Source organism: Danio aesculapii, chromosome 5, assembly GCF_903798145.1.
Source record: "Danio aesculapii chromosome 5, fDanAes4.1, whole genome shotgun sequence".
Lineage (NCBI taxonomy): Eukaryota > Metazoa > Chordata > Actinopteri > Cypriniformes > Danionidae > Danio > Danio aesculapii.
Genome location: NC_079439.1, coordinates 27,341,262 through 27,366,294, shown reverse-complemented (window position 1 = coordinate 27,366,294; position 25,033 = coordinate 27,341,262). Strand labels below are relative to the sequence as shown.

General features: G+C 34.7%; 1 protein-coding gene across 2 annotated transcripts in view; it reads right to left on the bottom strand.

Moving 5' to 3' along the window:
- The window catches only part of trpm3 (transient receptor potential cation channel, subfamily M, member 3), a 194,219-nt gene that overhangs the window by 15,035 nt on the left and 154,151 nt on the right, over positions 1-25,033 (bottom strand). The window contains exons 10-18 of one of the 2 annotated variants that reach the window (XM_056457789.1): positions 20,941-21,041; positions 20,536-20,670; positions 18,917-18,967; positions 17,249-17,389; positions 14,897-14,926; positions 12,345-12,637; positions 11,817-12,045; positions 8,507-8,710; positions 2,686-2,826 (exon numbers count right to left, since the gene is read on the bottom strand). In XM_056457789.1, coding sequence (XP_056313764.1) covers positions 2,686-2,826; positions 8,507-8,710; positions 11,817-12,045; positions 12,345-12,637; positions 14,897-14,926; positions 17,249-17,389; positions 18,917-18,967; positions 20,536-20,670; positions 20,941-21,041 — 1,325 coding nt within the window. The remainder of the gene's footprint in view (positions 1-2,685; positions 2,827-8,506; positions 8,711-11,816; positions 12,046-12,344; positions 12,638-14,896; positions 14,927-17,248; positions 17,390-18,916; positions 18,968-20,535; positions 20,671-20,940; positions 21,042-25,033) is intronic. The other variant, XM_056457790.1, reaches the window with a different exon arrangement.

Sequence of the window (25,033 nt, the reverse complement as noted above, 5' to 3'; positions counted from 1 at the left end):
ACTATGTAATTAAAACTAAAATTTATCTGTGGTAATTTTATTCAATTTTAGTTAGTTTATAGTCATTAGCATGTATTTTAGATTACTTTCAGTGGTTGCTAGTTTTAATTTAATTTATGATTTGATCAAATATTATTTATTCTTTAATTATGCTCTGAGACCTGTCAGAATATTTTCAAGGGTTCTCATTAAATTTTACAGAACATGGAAAAATGTAAGCTTGTAATAAACTTTCTTTTACTGAACAGAGAAAAAAAGTAGCTACAAAATGTAGCAGAGGAATGATTTTTTTCTGTTGCATCAACATAAAACACACCACTGTCATCTCTGTGCAAAGCTCTTCTCATTTTGCAACAGATTTGGTCTTTCTGTCAAAACGAAGGAAAGATTGACACTCCCACCGTCGGTGAACACACACACTGCTCTGTGTAAACACTACAACGTGACATTGTGATGGGAAGGAGAGAGAGTACAAGCATCACAAGGAAAAAGAGTGAGTAAATAATGAAGACAGAAAACAGAGCAGAATTTCTCATCTTTAGGAGCCTAGAGATCTGTTAGATTCATGACCTATATTTAAAACATAGATGAGGCTAAATGCAAAAAAAATCTTGGCTGTTTTGATGTCTAACTTGCCTGCATTTGAACATGTCTCCCCCTGGACCTGATATGGAATCTATTGATATGAATTTCTTCAATTTATTTGAAAGTGAAAGATTTCAGAGGACATTTCTCTGAAGACTTCACTGACAAGGTATTTTGATGTTTATAAAGATTTGATATGCTAAACACATTGCACAGTACAGTACGTCTTTGTGTACTAAATAATAGAGTTCACTATGCAAAACCAGAACTTGATGATAGGAGTGTTGCAAAACTCATACATTTTGTGATCCACTGGAATGAGCAGATTGCAGTCCTGAATCTCCTAATTAGTAAAAACACTGATGATAAATGATAAACAGTTGACATCAGAATTATTAGCCCCCCTTTAAATTAAAAAAAAATCTTTAATATTTCCCAAATGATGTTTAACAGAGCAAGGAAATTTTCACAGTATATCTGATAATGTTTTTTCTTCTGGAGAAAGTCTTATTTGTTTTATTTGGGCTAGAATAAAAACAGTTTTTAATTTTTTAAAGTCAATATACAATTGACTTTACATACAATATAAAAAAATAAACAGGCGGGCTAAAATTCTGACTTCAACTGTACAAGTTAATGTATTTTTTAAATTCATTTTTGGTAAAGTAACAATAAACCATAAATGAGTAACTATAGTAATAGTATATATTACTATATTATTATATTATATTACTATACAATATTAGTAAAAACTTTATTAATCAAGCCCATGATTTTCTTGATGTTTTTAAAGGTTATTTCTTATGCCCATCAAGGTATTTACGATGTAAAAAATGCATTTACACTGAAAAAAACACAATCTCTTAATGTCATCTTAACGCAAATCGATTAAGTTAGCAACAACTACAACTAACCACAAAACTTACAATTTTAAGTTGAACTTAAAACAATTAAATTGTCATCCCAAAAACTCAAGAATTGTGTTGTTTCAGCTCATTTTAAATAAGTAGTTTGAACAAGCAACAAAAATATTTTTGGAGTGTATTAAGGTATTTTGACATTCATATATGTTTGATATGCTAAACATTGGACAGTACATGTCATACTTGTTCTTAATAATGGATTTTACCATGTAAAACCAGAACTTGACGATAGGGGTGTTGTAAAACTCATATATTTTGCGACCCACTGGAATGAGCTGATGACAGTCATGTACCTTCTGATTAGTCAATAAACTCAACACAATGACACGCCAGTAAATGACTGTGTTTAGATTCATTTTTGGTAAAACAACCATACCCAATCAAACCCATAGTTTTACCAATGACCTAATGTTTTTAAAAGATGTTTCTTAGGTGGAATAAACAGATAAAAATACAGTAAAAACAATAATATTTCTATAATTTATATTCAGTAGTGATTTTATGTTTTTGTATTATTACGGTAAATATATATATATATATATATATATATATATATATATATATATATATATATATATATATATATATATATATATATATTTGATTTAAGGTTTGACAAATGTAAAAATGTGATATTGTGATATTTAATTTTTTTTTGCGATAACTATTGGGATATGAATACAGTTTCACAAGATATCACTATTTGAAGGTTTTATATGGGAGCTGAACATTATTCTGCTAAAGAAATTGATTAATCTTTGCTTTGTCTCGTTTCTAGTCCAAATAACTAAACATTCTTAATTAAGTAAAAGTATTGTTTTGTTTTCAACTTGAGAAGAAACCAGTCAAAATTAAGAGTTTTTCCTTAAAACAAGCTAAATGATCTGCCAGTGTGGTAAGTTAAATAATCTTCTTTTTGCTTTGAAATGTAGACATATTTGGACTAGAAACATGACACAAATTCTTAGTATTAAAAGTATTTTTTTTGCATAAATTGAATATATTCCGTATAAATACAGTAATTAAATACAATTCTGTGGCTCCTGTTCAACTATAACTTAACATTGCATATCTTGTGATGTGACTTTTGCGGATGTGCACTTTGTAATATCGATGCTAAAAGGATATTGCCAGAACAGTATGTCATATTTGTACTACAGTAAATAATGAATTTTACCGTGTGAAACCAGAACTTGACGATAGGGGCGTTGTAAAACTCATATATTTTGCGGCCCAGTGGAATGAGCCGATGTCGGTTCTGTACCTCCTCCACCTGTTTCTTGCGCGACGCTTCTGAACTGACGTTTCCCAGCATAGCCTGAGAAAAATACAGAGGATAGAAAGAGCAGAGAGACAGAAAGCACTGCTTTTACACATCATTTACATAGTGTTAATTCTCACCCAGAATTGCATGCAGCTGTTTTTGCAAGCAATACTGAGTGTCGAGGAAGGTGAGATATTCACTATGAGCTGGGCATTGATGATTCCGCTGGGAATGAATGTGCGGAAAAAGAAGGAGAGAAAGAGAAAGTGTGTGTGTGACAGAGAGGAAGAAAGAAAAGGAGAATGAAAATGCCCAGTGCCATGGGTTATTTGGACACATCCTTAATCCAAGAGTGGGGAGCTTATCCCGTAAATGGAAAAAAACATGGCACACTCTTGGACATCATGGCAGAATTGTATTGCAACAACTTTTCTGCTGTTGAAGCTGTTTGGTTGAGTTTTGCTGCAGTGCAAGCTTAGAAACTGCACAGTGTCGATCTAAATGCAATGAAAAACTGTTGTTTATTTCATAGCTTTCGTTATGCACAGGAAGATCTAATTCTGGCACAGGGATTTCAAAGCTGTATCACAAAAAACAAAAAACAAAAAACAAAACTGCAGTGCACTTTCCTGAAGAGCGTTAAAATAAATTGCAATACAATTGTCATCTTGTGCTGTAACCTCATAAATATTCAATATATTCATTGTGAAGTGAGGGGCAAATCTCCAGTTTGTAAAAACGTGTTGTGAAAGATCAGGTCAACCCAGTCTCATTCTGGGAAATGTAGTCCTTTTCAGTTGTTTTGATCTAACTTTTGGACTACATTTCTTATGTAGTGTCATGGGTCGACCTGTTTCTTTAAAGCAGTGGCTCTCAATCTGTGGAGGATACCTAGTGACTGATAACTAGGTTGGTAAATAAGTCAAATTATGTCAATAATGTCAATGACAAAAAGCACTAATGCTGATTTCATTGACTGATTAAGAAATTCAACCCAAATGTTGATAAATTTGTGGCAAAATGTATCTTTTTTATATATATATAAAATGCCTAAATGCTGTGATCGTCACGCACATATTGTCAGGGAAGCACTGTTCTGTGATTAGTAGTAAATCTACTTAAATCAGAAGGCAAGAGGATGCTCTCACACAGAAAATCCAGTACAGTGAAAAATGCTTATAGAGGTTGCTAAATAAACAAAAAGATTTACCTGCTTTAATTCATTTAATATGACTAATAAACACATATTGATTAAATCATCTCATAGAAGGATTTATTTTAACTGAAGTTATTGAGCTTAGAGTAAAAACCTGATATTAAATATAAAAAAGATGTAGCAGCATTTACTACCAACAGCCATAGTTTATTCTTTTTATAATTAAAAAAAATATGAATGTCTTGCAACATTACTCTGTAATGTTCACTTTTGTTTAAGTTTATTACCATAGGACATATACGATGGTTAAAATAAGTTTTGAACACGTCATAATATTTCCTGCTAAAATAGTTCTAGAGGAGCTGTCGACATGTAAATGACCAAAACAATCCAAACACAATTTCAAAAAAATTGTTATGTGTAATGACAAAAGGAGAAGATACTGAACTACTAAAGTGTATTTAATCCTTTTTTACATAATGACTTCAAGCTTCAAGCCGTATCTTGTATGGAGAATGGAGTTACATGCATTGCTCTGGTAAGATTTTTTTCACAGGCTTCAACAGCATCTTCAAATATTGATAGTTCTGTGGGTCTCTTCTGAACTCCGATCTTTAGTTCTTTAGTTCTTATTTTCTATTGGATTCAGGTTAGGTGATTGGCTGGGCCAGTCTAGCAGCTTTATTTTCTTTTTCTCAAAGCAGTTAGGACTAGTTTCCTTGTGTTTGGGATCACATCTTGCTGAAATGTCCACCCTGAATTCATCTTTAATGTTAGAACCAGCTAATATGAATTTACACCGACAAGCGACTGGGTTCTAAGGATTTCAGCTGCTATCTGATCTTTTCCATCTATTTTCTGAGGAAAATGGAGACGTCTTCAATACATATTATACTTATAATTATGTTTTTAAAAGTCACTTCTTTAGAAACTTATGATGCATCACACCAATCCACCATTACTAATATTTGAAAAGGCAAAAATTACTATTCCCACTTAATACTGCTTTATTCAAACTCTCTCTTCTTTAAATGCAGTACTGACAGTTTATGCATTGCAGTTGTCAGTTTATGAGTTATTTATAAAACTGCACCCCAACTGTTTCACATCTTGTTGTTGTTCATCTGAGACATCCACCTCTATCTCTGTGTTGTTTAGACAGTGGTGTATAAAAAAGTCTTCATCTCTCAAAAGAACAGACTGGTGTGTTTCTAGAAAAATGTTTTTGTGTGGGGTTATTTTTATAACTAGAAGTTGACTTCAAAGTGTACAGTGACTGCAAGCGTACACTTCAATGCTTCAGCAACTGAAAGGTTCAGGCACACAAACACTTGATTAGGTAGAACAATCATTTTAAACTGATCTAATAATAAAAAAAGATTCTAAATTAGCACATAAATCTCTCAGAAGAATCTTTTAAGAATTAATTAATTTCTTGTACAATGGTGAACTGGGTTTAGATGGTGTAATTGCTGCTCAAAATAGACCTTTGCAATTACAGCTAAAATGTATTTTAAATCATTACATGGCACTCTGGAATACTTGATCCTGATTGGCCAGTCTCTGCATTTCTAGATGTGTCATTAACGTGATAACAACAGATAAAGGCACATCTAATAAAATATTAAACGTTTAAGCACATTTTTGTGTACAGTTATTTAATTATGACTTCTGGGTGTCACAGACTTACTCTGTCTTGTTTCATTTACAGTAAATGCAGCGGGTGTCATCATCTATCTCTGTCATTGTATACTACAGGTAAAGGACTAACTAATAAAATATTAAAATCAACATTTTGCATCCAGTATTTGAATTATATATGAAGTGCATAAGTATCAGATATATATTTATTATAAACGCTTACATATTTTTATTCAAACAATAGCAACACTTCCCAATTAAAATATCAATTTCCATACATTTCTATGATCAATCCTTATTTAAATTAACAATCAATTCATTGATTAAACATTAACCTTAATAACATAAGATTTACAATTGTCTGTTTCAGTAGCACCAGAAACACAGCATGTGCAAATAACACTCAAAAAAACAAGCCTCTTTACTCAACAGGAGATGGTTTTACTGTGAATAGGACTGTAGGACTGTGAACCATTTTATAATTAAATATGACTAACATTGACCTTATTCGTTTACTTAATAACAATCAAGACCTCCATTTCCATAGCTTTTAAGTCATAAAAAGACCTTGTTATGCCAATCAATGTTGCAAACTGGTATTTTCTCATTATATTATAAAAAGATGTTTATGATTAAATGTCCTGTATGTAAGTTTTGACTCCTCTAAAGCATAAAAATACCATAATATGTTTGCAGATATTAAAGAAACATGCTAAGTGAACATTCTTGTTTATCTGAAAAACAATGCTGAAGTCAGTTATTCTGCTTTGAAAATGCCAGTCTTTGTATTGGTTCTTTTAACCCGCCCAATGCCACAATAGCCAATTATATTTCAGCACCCTGGGTTGCTATTATGGAAAACCGTGTATTTGTAGTGGACACTGAAATGAGGCGCATTTTTTAAACTTCCACGTGAGGTGCTTATTAATTAGCAAATCATATAAACATTAAGAACATCGACATTAGGTAAGCAGGTCACACTGTAACCCAGTGTTCTAACAACACATACGTGATGAGATTTACAGTGATAAGCAATTTGGCTGTTTGCACCAGACGAAACACGACAGAAATTTAAATACAGCCATTCAGAAATCTCACGAAATGTTAATGTTTATAATCTAACGAATACATACTAAACCTCTTTAACATTATTAAATGCACATGCTGAATCACCGATATGAGTTGGTTTTGAGTCTAAAGTTTAATTTTAAACGGTTTTATTTCATTTTCAAGATCTGAGGTGAACTATCTGCTGCTGCTTTCAGTAAAATGGCATTCAAACTCACATTATTAGCGTTTAACACTGAATAAAGCACATGAGGGGTACCTGATGTGATCATTTTCAGTTTTCTGTTGTTCAGTTGTAAGATATAAAAGCTGTTTATAATATATTAATTTCAAGAGTTGGTTAGAACAAAAACTCTGTTTAATATGAAGAATATTCCTTCTGTTGCGTGCCATTGCTTTTATATAGAACATGGTTTAAATCAGCTTTTAGGCTCGATAGACTTGCTTCTTGGTCCTCAATCTGGCAACCTGCGCTTCCGTTTGTTTTGATTCAGGAATGCAATACCTAGTTTAACCACTGGGTGTCAAACTTACATACTGCACCTTTAAACACACTTGTTTGTAAAGCAAGTAGATTGATTGCTCATTGCCATTCACTATGCCTATAGTCATATCACTATAGACAAATGAATGAGACGTTCTAAAACAATCATAGAATAGAGCGTACAAGGTGAATACAAGGTGTCGATAGCACCATCTGAGATCTACAAACTGAAAACTGGTAAACAAGTGTCCACTTGAGCAAATAGTTTTTGTTTTTGTAAGTGTTATTTTCTTCTGAAATGTGCACAGAATATTGCACATTTTAAGGAAAACCTGGAGAGTATGAAAAGGCCAACATTTACACATGAATGTCCATGACATTTTAAAGGCTTACATTAATGTCAACTTGAGCGTCGATAAGGAGTATTGATCTTAAAGATTATCATCAATTAACTGATCGCCAATAAATCCCTGTCACCCCTAGTAACAATGTTGGGTTTTGTTTGCAATTAAATGCTACAATAATGATCAAAACATACAATGAACACATTTTTCTATGGCAGTTTAACTGTTCAGTCAAATGTATTTGTTAGCAAACAGCTCATTTGGGTTGATCAGCCTAACACAACACTATTGGTACTTGCATCAAAACAACAACTAAATTATGGATCTGTAAAACATTGCAAAATATCAAGATCAAATTAAGGATAATCGTCAACCAATCATTTTGATGTAATAGTTCGCCCATATATTGAAGCTGTTTAAGTGGTCCTCCACCTGACAGTCTAAGAGCCACTGCTATATAGCAACACTTGACAGTTCACAATGGAAGACTAAATGAGAATATTCGTGCACTCTTGTGTGAAATTAAGAAGGCACTTCTGGTTCAACTTAAAAGTGAAGGCTGTCCTCATGGAGATGGCTGATCAAGGCTGCAAACGTCATGTAATAGTGAAACAGGCCTTTGACATGCACAATGGTGTGAATGATAAAGACACAGGCAGCATTCAGTCACAGTACCGTACTTCAGACGGGACCTTTGCTAAAGGAAACAGAAAGAGACAAGGACAGAGGCAGACGGAGACACGATACAACTCCACAACCACGCGTCTTCGCTTTGACAACGAGGAACGAAGAGAAAGGGCGAAGTGGGAAAGGGGTGTGAGGTGGGAAGGTCAGCAAAAAAACGGCAGGGTTGCTACAGATCTCTGAGAAGAGGAGCAACAAACTTGAGAAGGACCACCCGAAAAAAAACTAATCTGAAGCATATTTGAGAGGCCAAATTGGGGGCAGGACTTTGACAAGAGCAGAGCAGATGTGCCTAAGTGTGTGTGCGAGTGTGTTAAACTGTAAGCTAAGAAACGAGGCTAAGGTGGGTGCTCTCACCACGGAGTTGTACTGCGTCTCACAGTAAGATCTTACTGTGAACTCCATGTCCTCCTCCTCTTTCTCCTTAGCTTGTTTCTCGGGTTCATCCACATCCTTCTCCTGCAGGTAAGTGTCCTGATCCTGAGGCATATATGACATCTCGTCTTTATTTTTAAACTCCAGACTCAATATGGAAGGGGGGAGAAGCAGGCCCAAGATAACCTGGCGGACAAAAAAAACAAAAAACAAACAGAGTTTGAGGGAAAAATCCATGGCTGGTATTATTTATTTAGTAGTCAGACCAGTTCCTCAGCATGCAGTGATGACGAAATATGGTCTTTCTCTCTTTACTTCTACAATAGCACATGTGAGATATGAAAAATCTTACCACTGAGCTTCAACCAATGCCACAAATAAACCATGCAGAAAGAGAGAATCAGAAGCACTGCTTATTTTATAAACAGTATATTTTGAGAACGTGTCTCTCTGTTGAGGCTAACTGTAATATTCAAAAGTGTGGGGTCAGCTATATTTCGATGCTATAACTCTGTGAATTTGAGAGATGAGGCTTTTTTCATATTTAAAGAAATGATGAGATAGAACTATATAATATAGTTATATAACTATATAACTATATAATGAATAGATATGATATGAACTATATAATCTGTATTGAAATTTTATCCATAAATAGAAAAAGAATAAACTAAAGGAAATAATTTAAGACAATTCATTAAACTTATGATTTATAAAACTAGTAGCTAAGTCCTGCACATATACAGTGGTAGTTAAAACACCACTGCATTTGTTTGATACACATGCTTACTGCGTCACCAAAAGACATACTGTATACAGTGCTCAGCATATTTATGTAGACCCCTCACAAATCTATCTTTTAATATTTTTTAATAGGAAGCTAAACAATATTATATTTGTGCATATACATTAGATTAATCAGTACTGGAGCCAAATCTGGAGCTTATCTAACAAAATAACTTACCTAAATGGTCCAAAAACTAGTACAGCCAAATTTATATGTTATAGAAAAAAATTATAAATACAGATTTTAAAAAGAGGAAAAATCAAGAGAAGCAGAAAAAAAGGAAAAATGTAGTTGAAATTTTGTAGGTTGTAATTTTTTCTGCAATATTTTGCTTGAATTTAATTGTTTTATCTTTTAATTTCTAAATATGTTTGGTGACTAAAATATTATTCAAAAATATATCTGTTTAATAAATCTGTTTTGTTTAAATGCACCAAAATATATTGCCTATATTCACTGAGAAATGGATACAAATATTTTCAAAATGGGTTGTATTCAATTATGCTGAGCACTGTACAACAAATGATCAGGTTTTTGAAAAGGAAATTAAAAAAAACATTAGTTTGTTCAAAACCCAACCAATTGAAATCAGACTGCTATTAATGTGTATTAACTGGTCTTCGTACACTAAAACATTCAGCTAGCTGTGACAAGGGCCTGGATAAATTTTTTCACTCGTTTTTAAAAGGAATTGAAAGCTGAGGTGTAAAAGAGCACAACAAATATGCTATTCCATTCACATCCTAGTTAGTGTCAACTGCTGTGTTCATAATGTCCAACAAATGTGTCCAGGTTTGGATCCTGCCTTCATGAAAACAGCAATGGAATATTTACCTCGGACATTTAAAAAACAAAAAATCTGAGTTACTTATTGTTTGCATGAACGTTTGCAAACTATCCCCTATTTAAAAGCCCGATAGTAGATTTACATCTTTAAGTTTGTATTTAGTTTTTCTGTTGTCTACTTTTTAATGCACTCTTTGAAGTGGTCCAAATTAACACCCTCTATGAAGTGGTTGGTATTTTATGTTAGGCGTAATTAACAGGTACAGCTTGCTGACTGTGTTTGACTTACAGTAAGTGATTGCCAGTTGATGAAAGGGAAAAAAGTAGCTTAAAACAATGTGATTAAAAAAAGGTATAAAATAACTTAATTTTGATCAATTGAAAATAAAATTCAAAGCAACAAACTAAAATCCCTGATATTCCATGACAAAATAAACTTAACAATTCCCTCACTTTCAACGTCTGAATACATTTAAAAACTCCAAGAATTAAGAAATTCCATGACCCATGGGAACCCTGTGAAAAACAAGTATTTGCCCCCCAGGATTTTGTGAAATGTATTTATTTACATAGCCAGCCAATTTAATTTGCGCATCTCCTGAAAACAAACATTCTTGTCATTTTGGTGACTTAGAAGCAAGAATGATAATTAGGCAGAGCATACTGAAAACAGCAGTTGCTGGCCTCAAATTGAGGAGGACATGGTAAGCACAACAAAAAAAGACTCTCTTTGGCAGGTAAATTTACCAAGTACCATAATCAAAAGCTGATTATATATCTTTAACAAGAGTGCCCACAGATAGTTGGGTTTCAAAGCCAGGTGCCATCATGACACTAATACCCATGTAACCATTATGTACTTTAGATTAGACGTAATAAGAATGTAAATTGTGTTATTTTATGTCAAATGATTGTAGTTTGTTTAGGTTTTTAGGTAAATGTGTTGTCATTTGTATTAACTCATATTTTTATTTTACAAATCCTTAAACTTTTAACAATATTGTTCAGTTAAACCAGTGGTCACCAAACTTTAGCTCAAATCCTAATCAACCACACCTGAACAAGCAAATCAAGGTCTTATTAGGTAAACTTGAAACTAAACTAGAGGCAAGTTAAAGCTAAACTCTACAGGGACACCGGCCTTCCAGGACTTTCAGCTTCATAGCCATCTGTTCATCCTGCTTATAGGACTGATCAACAGCTCAACAGCCAGCTGATCAAACTCCCGGTTGAAGTCAGAATTATTAGCCCCCCTGAATTATTAGCCCCGTTCCCCGAATTAAACAAATGACTATATAAAAATATTATATTTAATAATAAAAAATGATTTTTCAAAGATGATTCCTTGGATTTACTACATTTTTTTTAAGTTAAGTGGTTGTAAACCATTTATTTGGGCTGAATTTAAACAAACAAATTAAGTTTAACATTACTAAATTTAATTTGCTTGTTTAATTTCAACGTATAAACCATTTTCAACAATTTTGCAGACACCTTTTTTCAGTGTATCAGTTCAGTGTTTTAAATGAGTGATTTAGCACAGGTATCCTAAAAAAACAAAACAAGTGATGAACCCACATAAAGTACTCAACATTTGAATGAATCAAAAGACAGGAATGGGTGTTGTTTAATAATTTTTGATCCATTTCAAATGCTGACTACTGTATTATACTATGTATTATGTAGCACATTCTGAATGATCTTTCTTTGAGATCTGACCTTCAGGCCAGAGTTCTTGCGCATGCGCAGACGTCCCATCCACATGTCTGTGAGCAGCATCTGGCTACAGGTGTGGGCGATGAAGTCCCGGTGCTTGGCAGCCACTGCCAGCTGCAGACAGGTGGCATTACTCCAGTTCTTCAGCTCGTAGGTCAACAGCTTCATAGCCATCTGTTCATCCTGCTTATAGGACTGATCGAGCAGCTCAACAGCCAGCTGACCAAACTCCCTGATGGATAAGAAAAAAAGATGCTATATTTCTGTGCCAAAAACACACTCATATTCATACACTATGCACACACACACACAAAACAGATTGTTTCAATTGTCAAATATCTCAAATACCAAAGAAAAGTAGACTTTTGAATTTTAAAGATGCCTAATTTTAAAGACTTTTAATGAATTTTAAAGATGCCTTTGATGGGATGCCAGGTTGGCACATAACAGATGGTGAGTCCCCTAACAGCAATGAAAACAGGAAATCCAGGTGAAAAGCATGCAGGTCATAACACATCTTTACATTCTTACCTTGAGTTTTGATTGAGCTCCTGTGAAATGTCATCTACCATGTCGTTCTCAGATGCTTCGTGAGCCATTGCCTTACAGAGCTTACAGGCCACCAGCGCTTTAGCCATGGCCTCCTCTCCATGCTGCCAGAAGAACAGTGCCATCTTCTGCCGTTTCATCAGCACGGCCCAAACCATCAGCTCATGGAATGGGAAAGGGAAATGATTGATTTCTGGGTCATCCAGGTCAATGTCTACTTCCTCCTCTCGCTTCCGTGTAGTCTTCTGACGCCCTCGTCTAATGGGCATGTCATCCTATCATGGTAAGAATTAAAAAGATATTACTATAATGAGAAAAATAAATATATGAAATGTAGTCACTACGTTTTGAATAAATATTTTAGTGCATTTTGGTCCTGGTCACTTCTTTTAATAATAATACACATTTATTACTTAATAACAACATCTATGTAATACAAATATATTTTATTATTTTATTTTAATCATTAAAATCTTTCGTTTTTTTATTTGTATTGTTACATCCTGAGACGTATCTTTGGTGGGCACAATATTTTTTTTGTTTTTGTTTTCTCTCTCCATCTCTCTGGCTGTTTCTCAATTCCAAGAATGCAGAGAACAGACTTGCGTTTTTGTGAAGACCGGTCTTGCCAGGTAACCTCGGAAGAACGAACTCGGGAGACCGCGAGAACAGAGAACGTGTCCGGTGAGAAATGAGATGCTGCATTCTTCCTGATGGTCACGTGACCTTCTCATGTTTTTAACAGAAAATTATTTAAACATTACAGCATTCATACAAGCATTTATTATTTTCCCCCTTTCAATATATAGTATGCATAAAGACTTTAAAAATCTACATCACGCAATACAAATAAAAATAATTTAATATGAATTTCAGCAAATAAACACCCACATGTGTTCATGGCTTTATAAAGATTTTCATTGTGATGTTTATATTCACCGTCTCATTTAGGAAAACTCCTGAGATAAATAAGTTATTTATCTGAACTTTAATACAAAATCTATATAAAATGATCAGCCGCAATGATTTCTGGAACTTCTCGAGCGAGTTTTGCGCTCAGGTCTGCATCAATGCCTCCTCGATACCAAGAACACATCCGGGAATTTTGATGCATCCTCCGTTCTTGCGGTCTTGAGTTTTGGAACTGAACTTGGGCAGTTGATGATGATGTTACACAAGAACACAAGGACGCAAGGACGCAAGGACGCAAGGATGCTGAAGAAAGCAATTGAATAGTAAACTTGCTGTCAATTGGGTAGGTTAAATAATCCCTTTGATATATTGTCACTGCAAAGGTTTCTATATTGTAGTTGTGTTTTTATTTATTTAGATTATGTATTATTATTACTTTTTGTTTATTTTATGTCAATAGTTACGTTTGTATTATTTGGATGACGTGTTTAAATTGTATATTTGCTGTTGTTTAAATAAATAAAAAAACTAAACAAAACAAAACAAAAACGCATATTGAGAAACAGCCAGTGTCTGCGACTGACTAGATATGTTTCAAGACACTTCTATACAGCTTAAAGTGACATTTAAAGGCTTAACTAGGATAATTAGGTTAACTAGGCAGGTTATGGTCTTCTCCACATCCAGACCTGTTGTTTTTCGTTCTGCTTATAAGATCTGATTTAGCTTAAGTACTGTAGCTCATTTGTGTTGAGGATGTTGAAGTAAAAGTTCTTCTATTAATGATCTTCCTGATAAAAAAAGTGAGCTCGCTTGATTTGTTGTTTTATCTTTATTTTGTTTATTTTGAGGGTTATGTAGGAAGGTGGATGCCGTTTTGTTTTGAATAACTATTTTTCTCCTGTTTTTGTCAGTAAAGGGAGTTAGTTTATGTTGATGTATTTTCTGTTCTTTTCAGATAATGAAAAAGCTTTCTTAGGAGTTACTTTAATTTTGTTAGTTATTTTGGCCTTGTCCCCTTCTGAACAAAACCCTGTTTGTTATATTTGACTTATGTAAATACTTCTCATTTTCTTGATTTGACCTTTGTATTAAGTCTTTAGCCATCCTGATTGAGAAGAGTTCTTTTTCCAGCCGTTGCACATCACCAATCATTTATTTTCTGTTGCGGTCACATCCCTAGACTTAAAAAGTTCGTAACAGAATTTATTTTGTAATTTTAGTTTTGTATTAACTCCATTTTTCAAAAAACAAATTAATAATTCTTTATTAAATCTAAATTTAGTTTCAGTTATTTTATTTTATTTTATTTGACATCGTATTTTCATTTTATGGTTTATATAGAAAACTAGAAAAACGTGTATCTATTCATATAGATTACATTTAATTACATTATGTAAACAATGTTAACATTAGACATTTGTTGGTAATTATTACGTCTGAGTTGTGGTGCACATACAAAACAAAAACATTTTCATTGTAAAGCTTGAATCCGAACCTCTAAATCCAATGAGAGCTTAAAAAGGCATTTCAACGAAACTGGGGATTTTTATTGGAAAGCAGTGGGATACATTATTAAAAAATTTAAAAAAAAAAAAAGAAGGAAAAGAAATAAATCTCACCTCCATTCCAAGCAGCTTCAGGGCTTTTGGCTACAACACACAAAAATACAAACACACACAGAACAAAAATAACAAGACACATTAAATTTGATTCATGCATTTAACACCATCCTTCTGGTGCACATGTAAAAATATGCCACGTTCAATGAGTAAATAGGTTTCCTCATGCTATGTAATGATAAATTTAGAGCATCTCTCTGGTGGCACCACAGATGTCTGATCTAATTCAAGCCTATATTGCTGCATATGTTGAGCGATGCATGTGCATTTAAGGTAAAACGTATTCACAATTTTTTATGTGAATGCATAGATTTATAAACGCACACTCTCTTGACACATCATGTACTGGCAATCTACTATTGCACATTAAAAGCTTCTGTGACAGCATCATGATAGAGCAAAGAGGTTTCATGTCCTCTTTATAACCCTCACACTCTGTGAAATCAGTTCTGCATCAGAGGGTTGAGATTTGTGACTTAGATGAGCCTTCAGAGGTGTGAAAATGTGTGAGAAAATTAGATATCATCCAGGTGTCAGCGGTTGGAGAATCTGTCTTGACTCCTGTTTACTTTGCACAGCTGAAACGGCGCTATATGGAAATTTGTTCTGCAGTGAGTATATTTGTGTTAGATCCGTATGCCATCTCTCTGTGGCAGCTCTGATGGGAATGTTTTTTCCAGGTGGGTCACACTGATAAAAAAAATTTTTAATGAGGTAAACATATTACAAAATTCCTTTATAAAAAAATGTCATTAATGGGAACCTGAGCAAATAATCTTGTTCATTCATTTAATCATTTTCTTTTCGGCTTAGTCCCTTTATTAATCTGGGGTCGCCATAGCGGAATGAACCGCAAACTTATCCAGCATTTGTTTTATGCAGCGGATGGCCTTCCAGCTGCAACCCATCACTGGGAAACACATAAACACTTATTCACACACACACATACAGTACGGACAATTTAGCCTACCCAATTTACCTGTACCACATGTCTTTGAACTGTGGGGGAAACCGGAGCACCCGGAGGAAACCCACGCGAACGCAGGGAGAACTCCACACAGAAACTGACCTAGCCATTTTTTAGTGCTATTTATTTAATGGGTTATCATCCGACTACTATTTCTTCTAACCAAAGATTAAAATAACATGAAAATGATTTAAATTTTATTTATCTCATAATAGGGCTTTATGAGATGACGGTATTACCATAAAAACTGCAACATTGCAAAAAACATATTTTAAATTATAATTTTTACTTTCATGCTTTCAGTCACCTGTTTTTGTGACTATTTTAACATCATAACGTTATAAATTATAACTATATTTTAGTGAAGGTTTTAGTTCACGCTTTGGTTCGACCCAGGTTTATTAAGAATACATACCCCTTTATACATTTCTGGAGAGCAGCAAATACATCCCAGGATGTACGTTTTTATTTTTCAGTTTTTGCGAATCCACCAGAGGCCGCTTTACACGCTTTTTCAGATCTCAAATTTCTATCGTGAGTGCCATTCGCGCCAGCTGTTCTCGTGTAAATTCACCAGAGGCTGCTGTCGACTGACTGACTGACCGACCGACCGATCCCCTCACCCACCGGCTTCCCTAAACCCAACCGACAGTGTTATCAAAAGCAATCCAGAAAAAGAAAAGAATTTTTACCAAATTTTTGGATCTTACCACATTCTCACCCTGCTATTTACTTTTTATTTGAGTTTTTACCTTTTGTTTTTGTTTTATCTGCTTTCTGAAACTGTTCTTAGCCGGATTCGAACCCATTCGTTGCGATCAACTCCTTTTTGCGTCTGCCTTCATATGCAGAGAGCCACTGGGCAAACTGGTAACAGAGAAAAAGCCTTCCACATGGATGTAAGCAGTCAGCTGGTAGCGCAAAAAGAAACAGAAGCCATCGGCGGTGTCATAATTGTTCATATAAAAGACAAAATGCAGCTCTGGCTACATAATTTGCACTCTCCAAAAATGTATACGGGGGTACGTTTTCACAAAGAGCCTGTGTTGGTTTGTTTGGTCCAGAACTAATTCAACCAAAAATATATTCTGGTTTTCGCACCATTTATTGAAAGACCTGTCCTGAAGATGCAAAACAAAAAAGGCTTTCTGACACAAAAATACCAGCAAATCCAAAAAATTTCTGTTGTCAGAATGTACTCAGATTGTGTACATGTGATGCCATTTTTATCATAATAAACTAAGATCTGCAGCAAGAAGATAATCAGTAATATTATGAAAAAAAGAGTTAATTTTAACCAAACCAAGCCTGCAAAAACACATCTTTTTTAGGCATAATCCTCTTTCAGTTCAACACACACTTAAAAAAATAGTTCATTAACATACTCTTTTGGGTCCAAAGAGGTTGTGATAGAGGGTCCGAAATCTCTTCCTGGTGTAATTGCAGCGATAGGCTCCACCCATGAGGTATTCAATAACCAATCCGATGTCAATCAGGCTAATGCGGTAGTCGGGGGGCAGGTTACCCTGAAGACAAGAAGGTTACTCACTGAACCCACGCCAACAGTTATGGCTATGAAAATAATAAAAGGTAAGGTCAGACACGACCCACGTGCTCAGCCACATACACGCCCAAACGCTCTCGCTCCACAGACACACTGACACACTGCTAGAAGGAATCAAGATAATTGAAGAAGATTGTCTGATTCACCTTGAGGTAGATCCAACTGAACCCTGGATATTCTTGCTTGGAAAGAACACACAAGGTCAGTGAGACAGAATCATATTAAAGGGACAGACATCCCACCGAGACCAAGCAAGTCTAGAATCAGGGTTTGGTGCCGTATTGAACTGACCGTGAAAACAGTGAGCCTCTCTACAAAAACAATAGAGCGTGGGAGAGACCGAGCAAGTGAAAATGAGAGATCAGAGGCTAATAATGGTCGGAAAAAAAGAAACGAGCTGAGGGAAAGTGATAAGGAGCGATGCCTCAGTTGTTAATTTAATGATATGACTGATCCTCACGTTTAGGCCGACATTAGTGAGCTCTTCCAATTAGAGTCCTCTTATCAGGGTGTCGAAATTTTGATTGTACGACTTTACAACATGAAGTCCTTCTTTCGTTAGATATACGGGCCAAATCCTTCTTAGCAAAATCACATCCCACATTCAGGCTGTGATTACTAGGCTCTGCTCTGGTTCTGTAATTATCAACGCAGAGCCACCAAGGATCTTCTAAGCTGTGCTAATTACTTCAACCTCAGCAAATACCACAGTATGCTTCAAATGGCTGATCAAAATCACAGGTGATGCTGTCTTTCATTTATGCAAGCCGTTTAGCACTGGAGTACGGTGATGTTACATCCAAAGACATTTCTTTACAGTTATTAATATTATTTTTTTCACCTTTATTGTATAGGACAGTAGAGTTGAACCAGGAATGTATGGTGAGCAGAGAAAGGTGAACAGGACTGGCAAAGGACCTTGATCCGGGAATCGAACTTGGGTCACTGTGAGCACTTCTTAAACACTAGGCTTTGGTGACAAAATTCAATGACATTTGTCTTCAGGGAGACATAAAAGTACAAAAAGTACTGTTTTTGGACAAAAAGAAGACCCCCCTGTGTACCTGCATTGATTCTTTTCTATTTTTAAATAGAATATAGCAGCATATGCACACATAACAATACAAAAAGACATGAAAACCAGCAGAGTGCAAAAAATGAGGCAACAATGTGCCCTGCTGTGTCTTAGAAAATGCGAATAATTAAGAAAAACTATACATGAGCAACCTAAGAAGCAACAAACCCATTATTCTGACTGTGTAATAGTCTGAAAACCACTGAAACAAGCAGGGAGGACACAGACGGAAATAAAATAAGCAACTAATTGGCCAAATCTCTTCGTCGGGCTAAGAAGCAGGTAAGACATCTTTGCTAAATATGCAACAGAAATCTAACACTAATCTACCACTTAAACACACACACTCTGACATCCAGTCGCACACATGCACACAGAAACACACACTCGGCTTCATGCACAGTGAATTGTTACCTTTTTCACATCTCTGACAAGGTGGTACAAGGTGTTGGATGGTCCGTGCCTCTGTTTAAGAGGAAAAAACAAATAAATGTGACCTTTAGCAGCCAATTACCTCTAACAGCAAAGAATACTTTAACTAAGAACAGATTCAATTGGTAACTTAAAAGAGTAGTTCACCAAAAAACTTTTCACATCATAGATTATTTTTCATCTTAAAACCAGTTAATTGAAGCAAGAAAATATTTTTCTTACTTTTTGTATTATTTTTCATAACAAATACCGTATCTATACATTTAATCAGAAATGAGTAAAGAAATGTAAATACCCAATCAGAAAATACCATTGTTTTCACTCTAAGGTTTGCTCATAGAACCAAAATTTGTGTCTGTTTACATTTAAATTAATTTATTTGAAACTAAAGAGCATTGCCTCAAACACTTTTCTGTCATTACCAGTAAATGTGTTCCATCAATAAATATGATCCCATTTTATCCACCAATACATGCATCTTTTTGTGAAACATTCCTGATTGTCATGAACGCACTAAGGACTGTTTGGAATGGCAGCGAATTAAAGGTTATATTGCTCTAAATAATGCATTTTGCTGATATTCATTTTGTCTTGCCTCTATATGTCTCTTTGACTCTTTAAGCTCTATTTTAGCAATCTATTTTAATGATTTTTGTTTATGTAGAAAATAATCATTTTTGCAATATTTTAATCCTTTAATTCTTTTTCATTTGTAAAGATATTTGTGTATTGCTGTACATCCTGTGTGTATTAAGCAATGTGTACGCGTTCAAGGTGCACAACTAACGTGCTCAGCGCTGGACTTTAGACCAGCTTTCAACCTATTTTAGTTCCTCAAAATAGCAACGCGCCAACAATGCGCCTTAACACACCTCTTTTCTAGACTGGAACACCCATGAGTCCACGAAGCGGCACAAATGAATTTACTATTTAAACAATGTGGTGCAAAGCGGGAAAATTAGGGTTGTGTTGGTCTGAAAATAGCAACAAATCATCCCAAACCCTACTTGCACCTTACTGCGGCGGGTTTATGATTGGGCCCTTAAAGTGCCAGTGACCATTGGTATGCATTATATGAATCTTTAAGGATCACGGTTTCAGGTGAAAAAATCTTGCAACTGAGCAAGTTACACTTAATAACAACTGAGCAAGTAACTGAGCAAGTTACACTTAATAACAATTATTATAAGCATGCATAAAATCTTATTCACATTTATGAAATGTCACATGTTATGATTATAAAGGTTTAACGAGTCTTATGAACACCCCTTTAAGTAAAGTGTTACCAAAATCTTTAGTATTCTAGGAAAAGTCTGCACAGAAGACAGTGACCTATATCTTGGATGGCCTAAGGAGAAGTAAATAAAAGCAAAACACTTTTTTTCCAGTGAACAATCTGTTTAATATATTTGTGTAAGGCAGAATTCACTTTTGTCAGAACTTATAACTGAATCTATACTCACTTTTATTTTAAGTTTTTCAAACTGCATGTTCTGGCAAGCATTCATGAACAGTAAAGTACAGTGGAACCTAAAAGTCCCAATAATAAAAAAAGCAGTATTCAAAACTATTCTATTTTAAACTCGATGTGGATGTATTACCGTATTATAAAGCTCTTCAAGTCTGGAGAGTGTCAGGAAACGGTGCATGCTCACTCCGTTCTCAATCAACAGCTTCACAAAGTCCACTCGGTCCAGCACTAGTGCGTCCAGCATAGACTGCTCCAGAGAACCCACCTGACCACACAACAATACAGCGCTCAGGTGCAGAACACACACTACCGGTGCACAATAAAACACACACAGGCGCACATCACTGAATCCGTTTCATGAATTTTAATGCAGCTTGCTATCATTAGCATCCACTGTGGTTTAATTAGATCAGAGGTACACAGAAGCGACTCTTGTCCCCTCTGTGATCAATAGACTATCTTAGTTCTATATCTAAATGAATTACAGTCACTCCGAGGCACTGAGTTTGTGTTTGTGTGAGTGGATATTGCCTACAGGCCACTGCTGTCCATAAATGAAGATCTGGCTCCGGGCGATGTCAACTCTGTTCCAGGCCAAAGCCAGACTTAGCTGATCTGGAGCTGATGCATTCGCTCCTGGACACATGAGGAAAAGGGCAGATAATTAGGGTTAGCTCAATTTAGTGCAACTAATTATTTTGATAATGGGTTAATTGTTGATTTTATTTCCACTAGCTAATCAGTAGGCTTTGACTGAAATTCAGCATTTGCAATTAGTTAAAACACTGAGTTATGCATATTATTACAAACAAATAAAGCAAGGTAATAATCACTTTAGCTTTTGAAAATATCTAGCTTTGTAAGTCATATGCAGAGCCCCACAGAATTTTATTTTATAAGTCTATTAACTTATGTAAATGTGTGTTAAAATATGCAGTAGCTGGCCCCTGGGGCAGCCTGCTGGGGTCACAGACCCTTCAGCTGGAGGACAAGGGGCCCTCCAGAGCCCAAACTGCCACCCAGGGAAATTTCAGGAAAATATTATTGATTAATATGCAAATGTTTATATGATTTATTTACAAGACACTTTGTAAATTAATATTATATTACAATATATGAGAGACTTGCTTTGTTTACCAAAAAGTGGATCCAATTGTATTTGCTTTAAAAACCTTAAAAAATGTACATTTAATTTAATTTATTTATTTAAATTAACATTTTTATTTATTTCTTTTATGTTTAAGTTTAGTTACTGTACTCCCAAAGTCATTTTACACAAATCTGCAGATTTGTTTTTACAAAAAATCTGCACAGAAATACCAAAAGATGCCTGCAAATTCTGCCTGGCCCTGGTCATTTAGAACAAAATAATGGATTATGGGATACTATTATTAGTAGTATTACTAGTATTAAGGGATACTACTACTTTTAGATAAACATAATAACTCTTATATACAAACTGTCATGATCACCAGCAATCCAGGCTTGCAGATTGCAGGTATACATTCACTTTGACCCGGACCACTATCCTGTCACCATATAAACTACATATCCCGTCATGCACTTCACACACACCTGTTCCGGTTCTCCTTTGATTACATGCACCACTGGGAGCTATAGACCATATATACAGCACACTCACATTCTGTCATGATCACCAGCGATCTAACCTAGATCGCTGAAGTAAATTCATTATCTTCCGGACTACAATCCTGTCACCATATGGACTACAAATCCTGTCATGCACCGCACTCACACCTGTTCCATTTAGCCTTTGATTACATTCACACACAGATTTTGCTGAGTCTTGTGTGAGTGTGCTGTATATTTGGTCCATGTAATCAGTCTTTGAACAGCTCCCAGCTGTTTGTGTGTAATAAATGAGAACCGAAACAGGTGTGTATGAAGTGCATGACGGGATATGTAGCTCGTATGGTGACAGGATAGTAGTCTGGGTCAAAGTGAATGTATCCCAGCGATCTGCAAGCCTGGATCGCTGATGATCGTGATACCTACATACACATACCAAACCCTCAGTTTAATGGAATTATATTTTTGGCTGATTTGCATTCTCTAATAAAAAAGATTTAACATCATCTAGCTCCACAATGGAGAGCTGCTTTATAGCCGTCAGTCATGTTGTAATTCTGAGTGAAAGCCACACTGACACTGCTTTTAATGATTAATACTATAAAGCTTCTTAATGCTTTTAAGCAATCTATTGTGGAAAGTGCTATAGAAATAAAGGTGACCTGACGTGACTGCTGTGCTGAAGTGAAGTACTAGTGTGAATACGCACATCGATCAGATGCTTTCTTTTTTATTAACAGTGCAAAAGGTCAGAAATGGAAATAGCAGGAATGTGTATAAAAAGAACTGGCAATCAGGATAATATTGGAGGTATTTAAAGAATATTTAGCATCCATAAGCATAATTATAATGTACAATAGTAAAAAATATATATTAAGGATATATATATAATATATAATTAGGACACGTGGTAGTACTTAACACACAAACCACATCTCAATTAGATGCTTTTTGACTCCTGCTTTTCACCAATGTCATTTTGGTGTTTTTTTTGTCATTAAGAGGGAATCATACAGCACATATTTACATGTCCATCTATAACTGTTAAATATGACCAGATTTACAAGCTGATTTCTTTCAAATCTTCTGCCTGTTTAAACACCATCAACTCTCATTAATTGGCACAGAGAGTGGAGACCTGAGGAATTCCCAGCTCTCACATATTACAATGCATAATGTTATGCCTGTTTAAAAAGCTGATTCTAGAGATAAATCAGAGAGGAAAGCACTCCCCAGGGTCTCTGGCACTTTGCTCCACTCTCGCTTCAAGCTAATAAACCTTCCCCCTGAGCAGCAGGACATTTGTCTTTACTTACTCTGGCCTGGTGGGTGTACATTTACTTTTATGAGGGTAATCCTTCCAGACACAGTCTATTAAATAGACACCTCCATGACTTGTCTAGGTGTTGCCATGTATTAAACCATATTTGCATAATCTCAGTCAAGTGTTATATCCCGCTTGACTCCATTTATGTGCTGTTAAACCTAAAATACAGATGCGGGGTTCTGTATTGCTTAAAATGTCCATTTGGGACAATTATGCTTTTTATTTCCAGCTTTATCGAGATGTACACTGATGCTCATGAAAAAAAGTCCTCAGCAACACAGGGAAGGTGCTGTATCAGCAGAGATTGGCCTTATCCTTATGTATAATTAAGTCTTTGAGGATGAGCTTTGCTGTTGTCTGCTGCTTTGAACTTACAGCAGAGGTCAGCTTTATGTTCTCACTTTAATTTTACACTGCATTATAATACATCTTGACACTTACTGCATTTGTCCAATATTCAGTGTTCAATTATAAATGGTGTACACATGCCATTTTGACAGATCTGAAGAAAAAACAGAGGTCTCCTTGAAAGTCAGCTGTTTTTACATGAATAATAATTAACTACAGATAAAAGCATGATCTAATATAAACTGCATGCTTTGAGAAATTAGCATACACTTTGTAAATCAGCAATTAAACGATTTGCTGAGCTTGCTATGAGGACATTAAACAGATAGCAAGAAGCTTGAATTTTAAAATAGAATCAGGGATTTAAATTTGGCCATCAGTGATTAAGTATGTTGAAAAAAAATATATGGGTCATAGACAAGACGTCTCATTTTGATGTCAGCACCCAATTGCAGCAATTAACCTATATATATATATATATATATATATATATATATATATATATATATATAGCCTATATGTAAAGCCTATTAAACGCAACCAAATAGAAAAAAAAATTAATATTGGACAAAATAAACACATTCGGATCATTGTTAGCGCACTTCTAGTACACAGATTCTGTCACTTACATGACTGACTTTAATGGCATTAAATGACTGCAAAACAATATTTTATTACTGTTATTGACTACTTACCAACTGATATACATCCCTTAAATGTTCATTCAGGGAAAAAGAGAGAGAGCTGGGAACTGCATGAGTAAATGATTGCTTATGTGCACTGATACGTATACATATACTTTTTAAACTGACCTGTACTTAGGACAACATTTAAATTAATAGGTAACAATACACATTTGTTATATTTAAAAATATTTAAAACTTACTGTTGACAAAGAGGTTTAAGGAACAGTGGAAAAGTGTACAGATTTACGTATATTTAATGTACAATTAATTTGAATTTTTTGGGGTCATTTAATACGCTATCAATGGATTCTTTTTCTAAATGTGCCTGACATGATTTTTTAATTACAAGATACTATGACCTAATAAATATTCTCTTACAGAATTATATTTTACAGGGTTTCTGCTGGTTCCACAAAGTCAAATTTAGGACTTTAAGACCTTTAAAGACCATAAAGAATGAAATTTCAGGCTTGTATAAGGTTAAATGCTGAAGATTTTTTAATTGTTCATAAGGGAAAAAGTACTTGCCCTATCTAATATGATTTGCTTAAAATTTCAATTAGTTATTTCTCAGCCATATATTTTAAATAATGTGTCAAAACAAGCAGACATTAATTATATGTTTTTTGCAACATAACTATTAAACATAATTAACAACATAAAAAACTCTTTAAAAA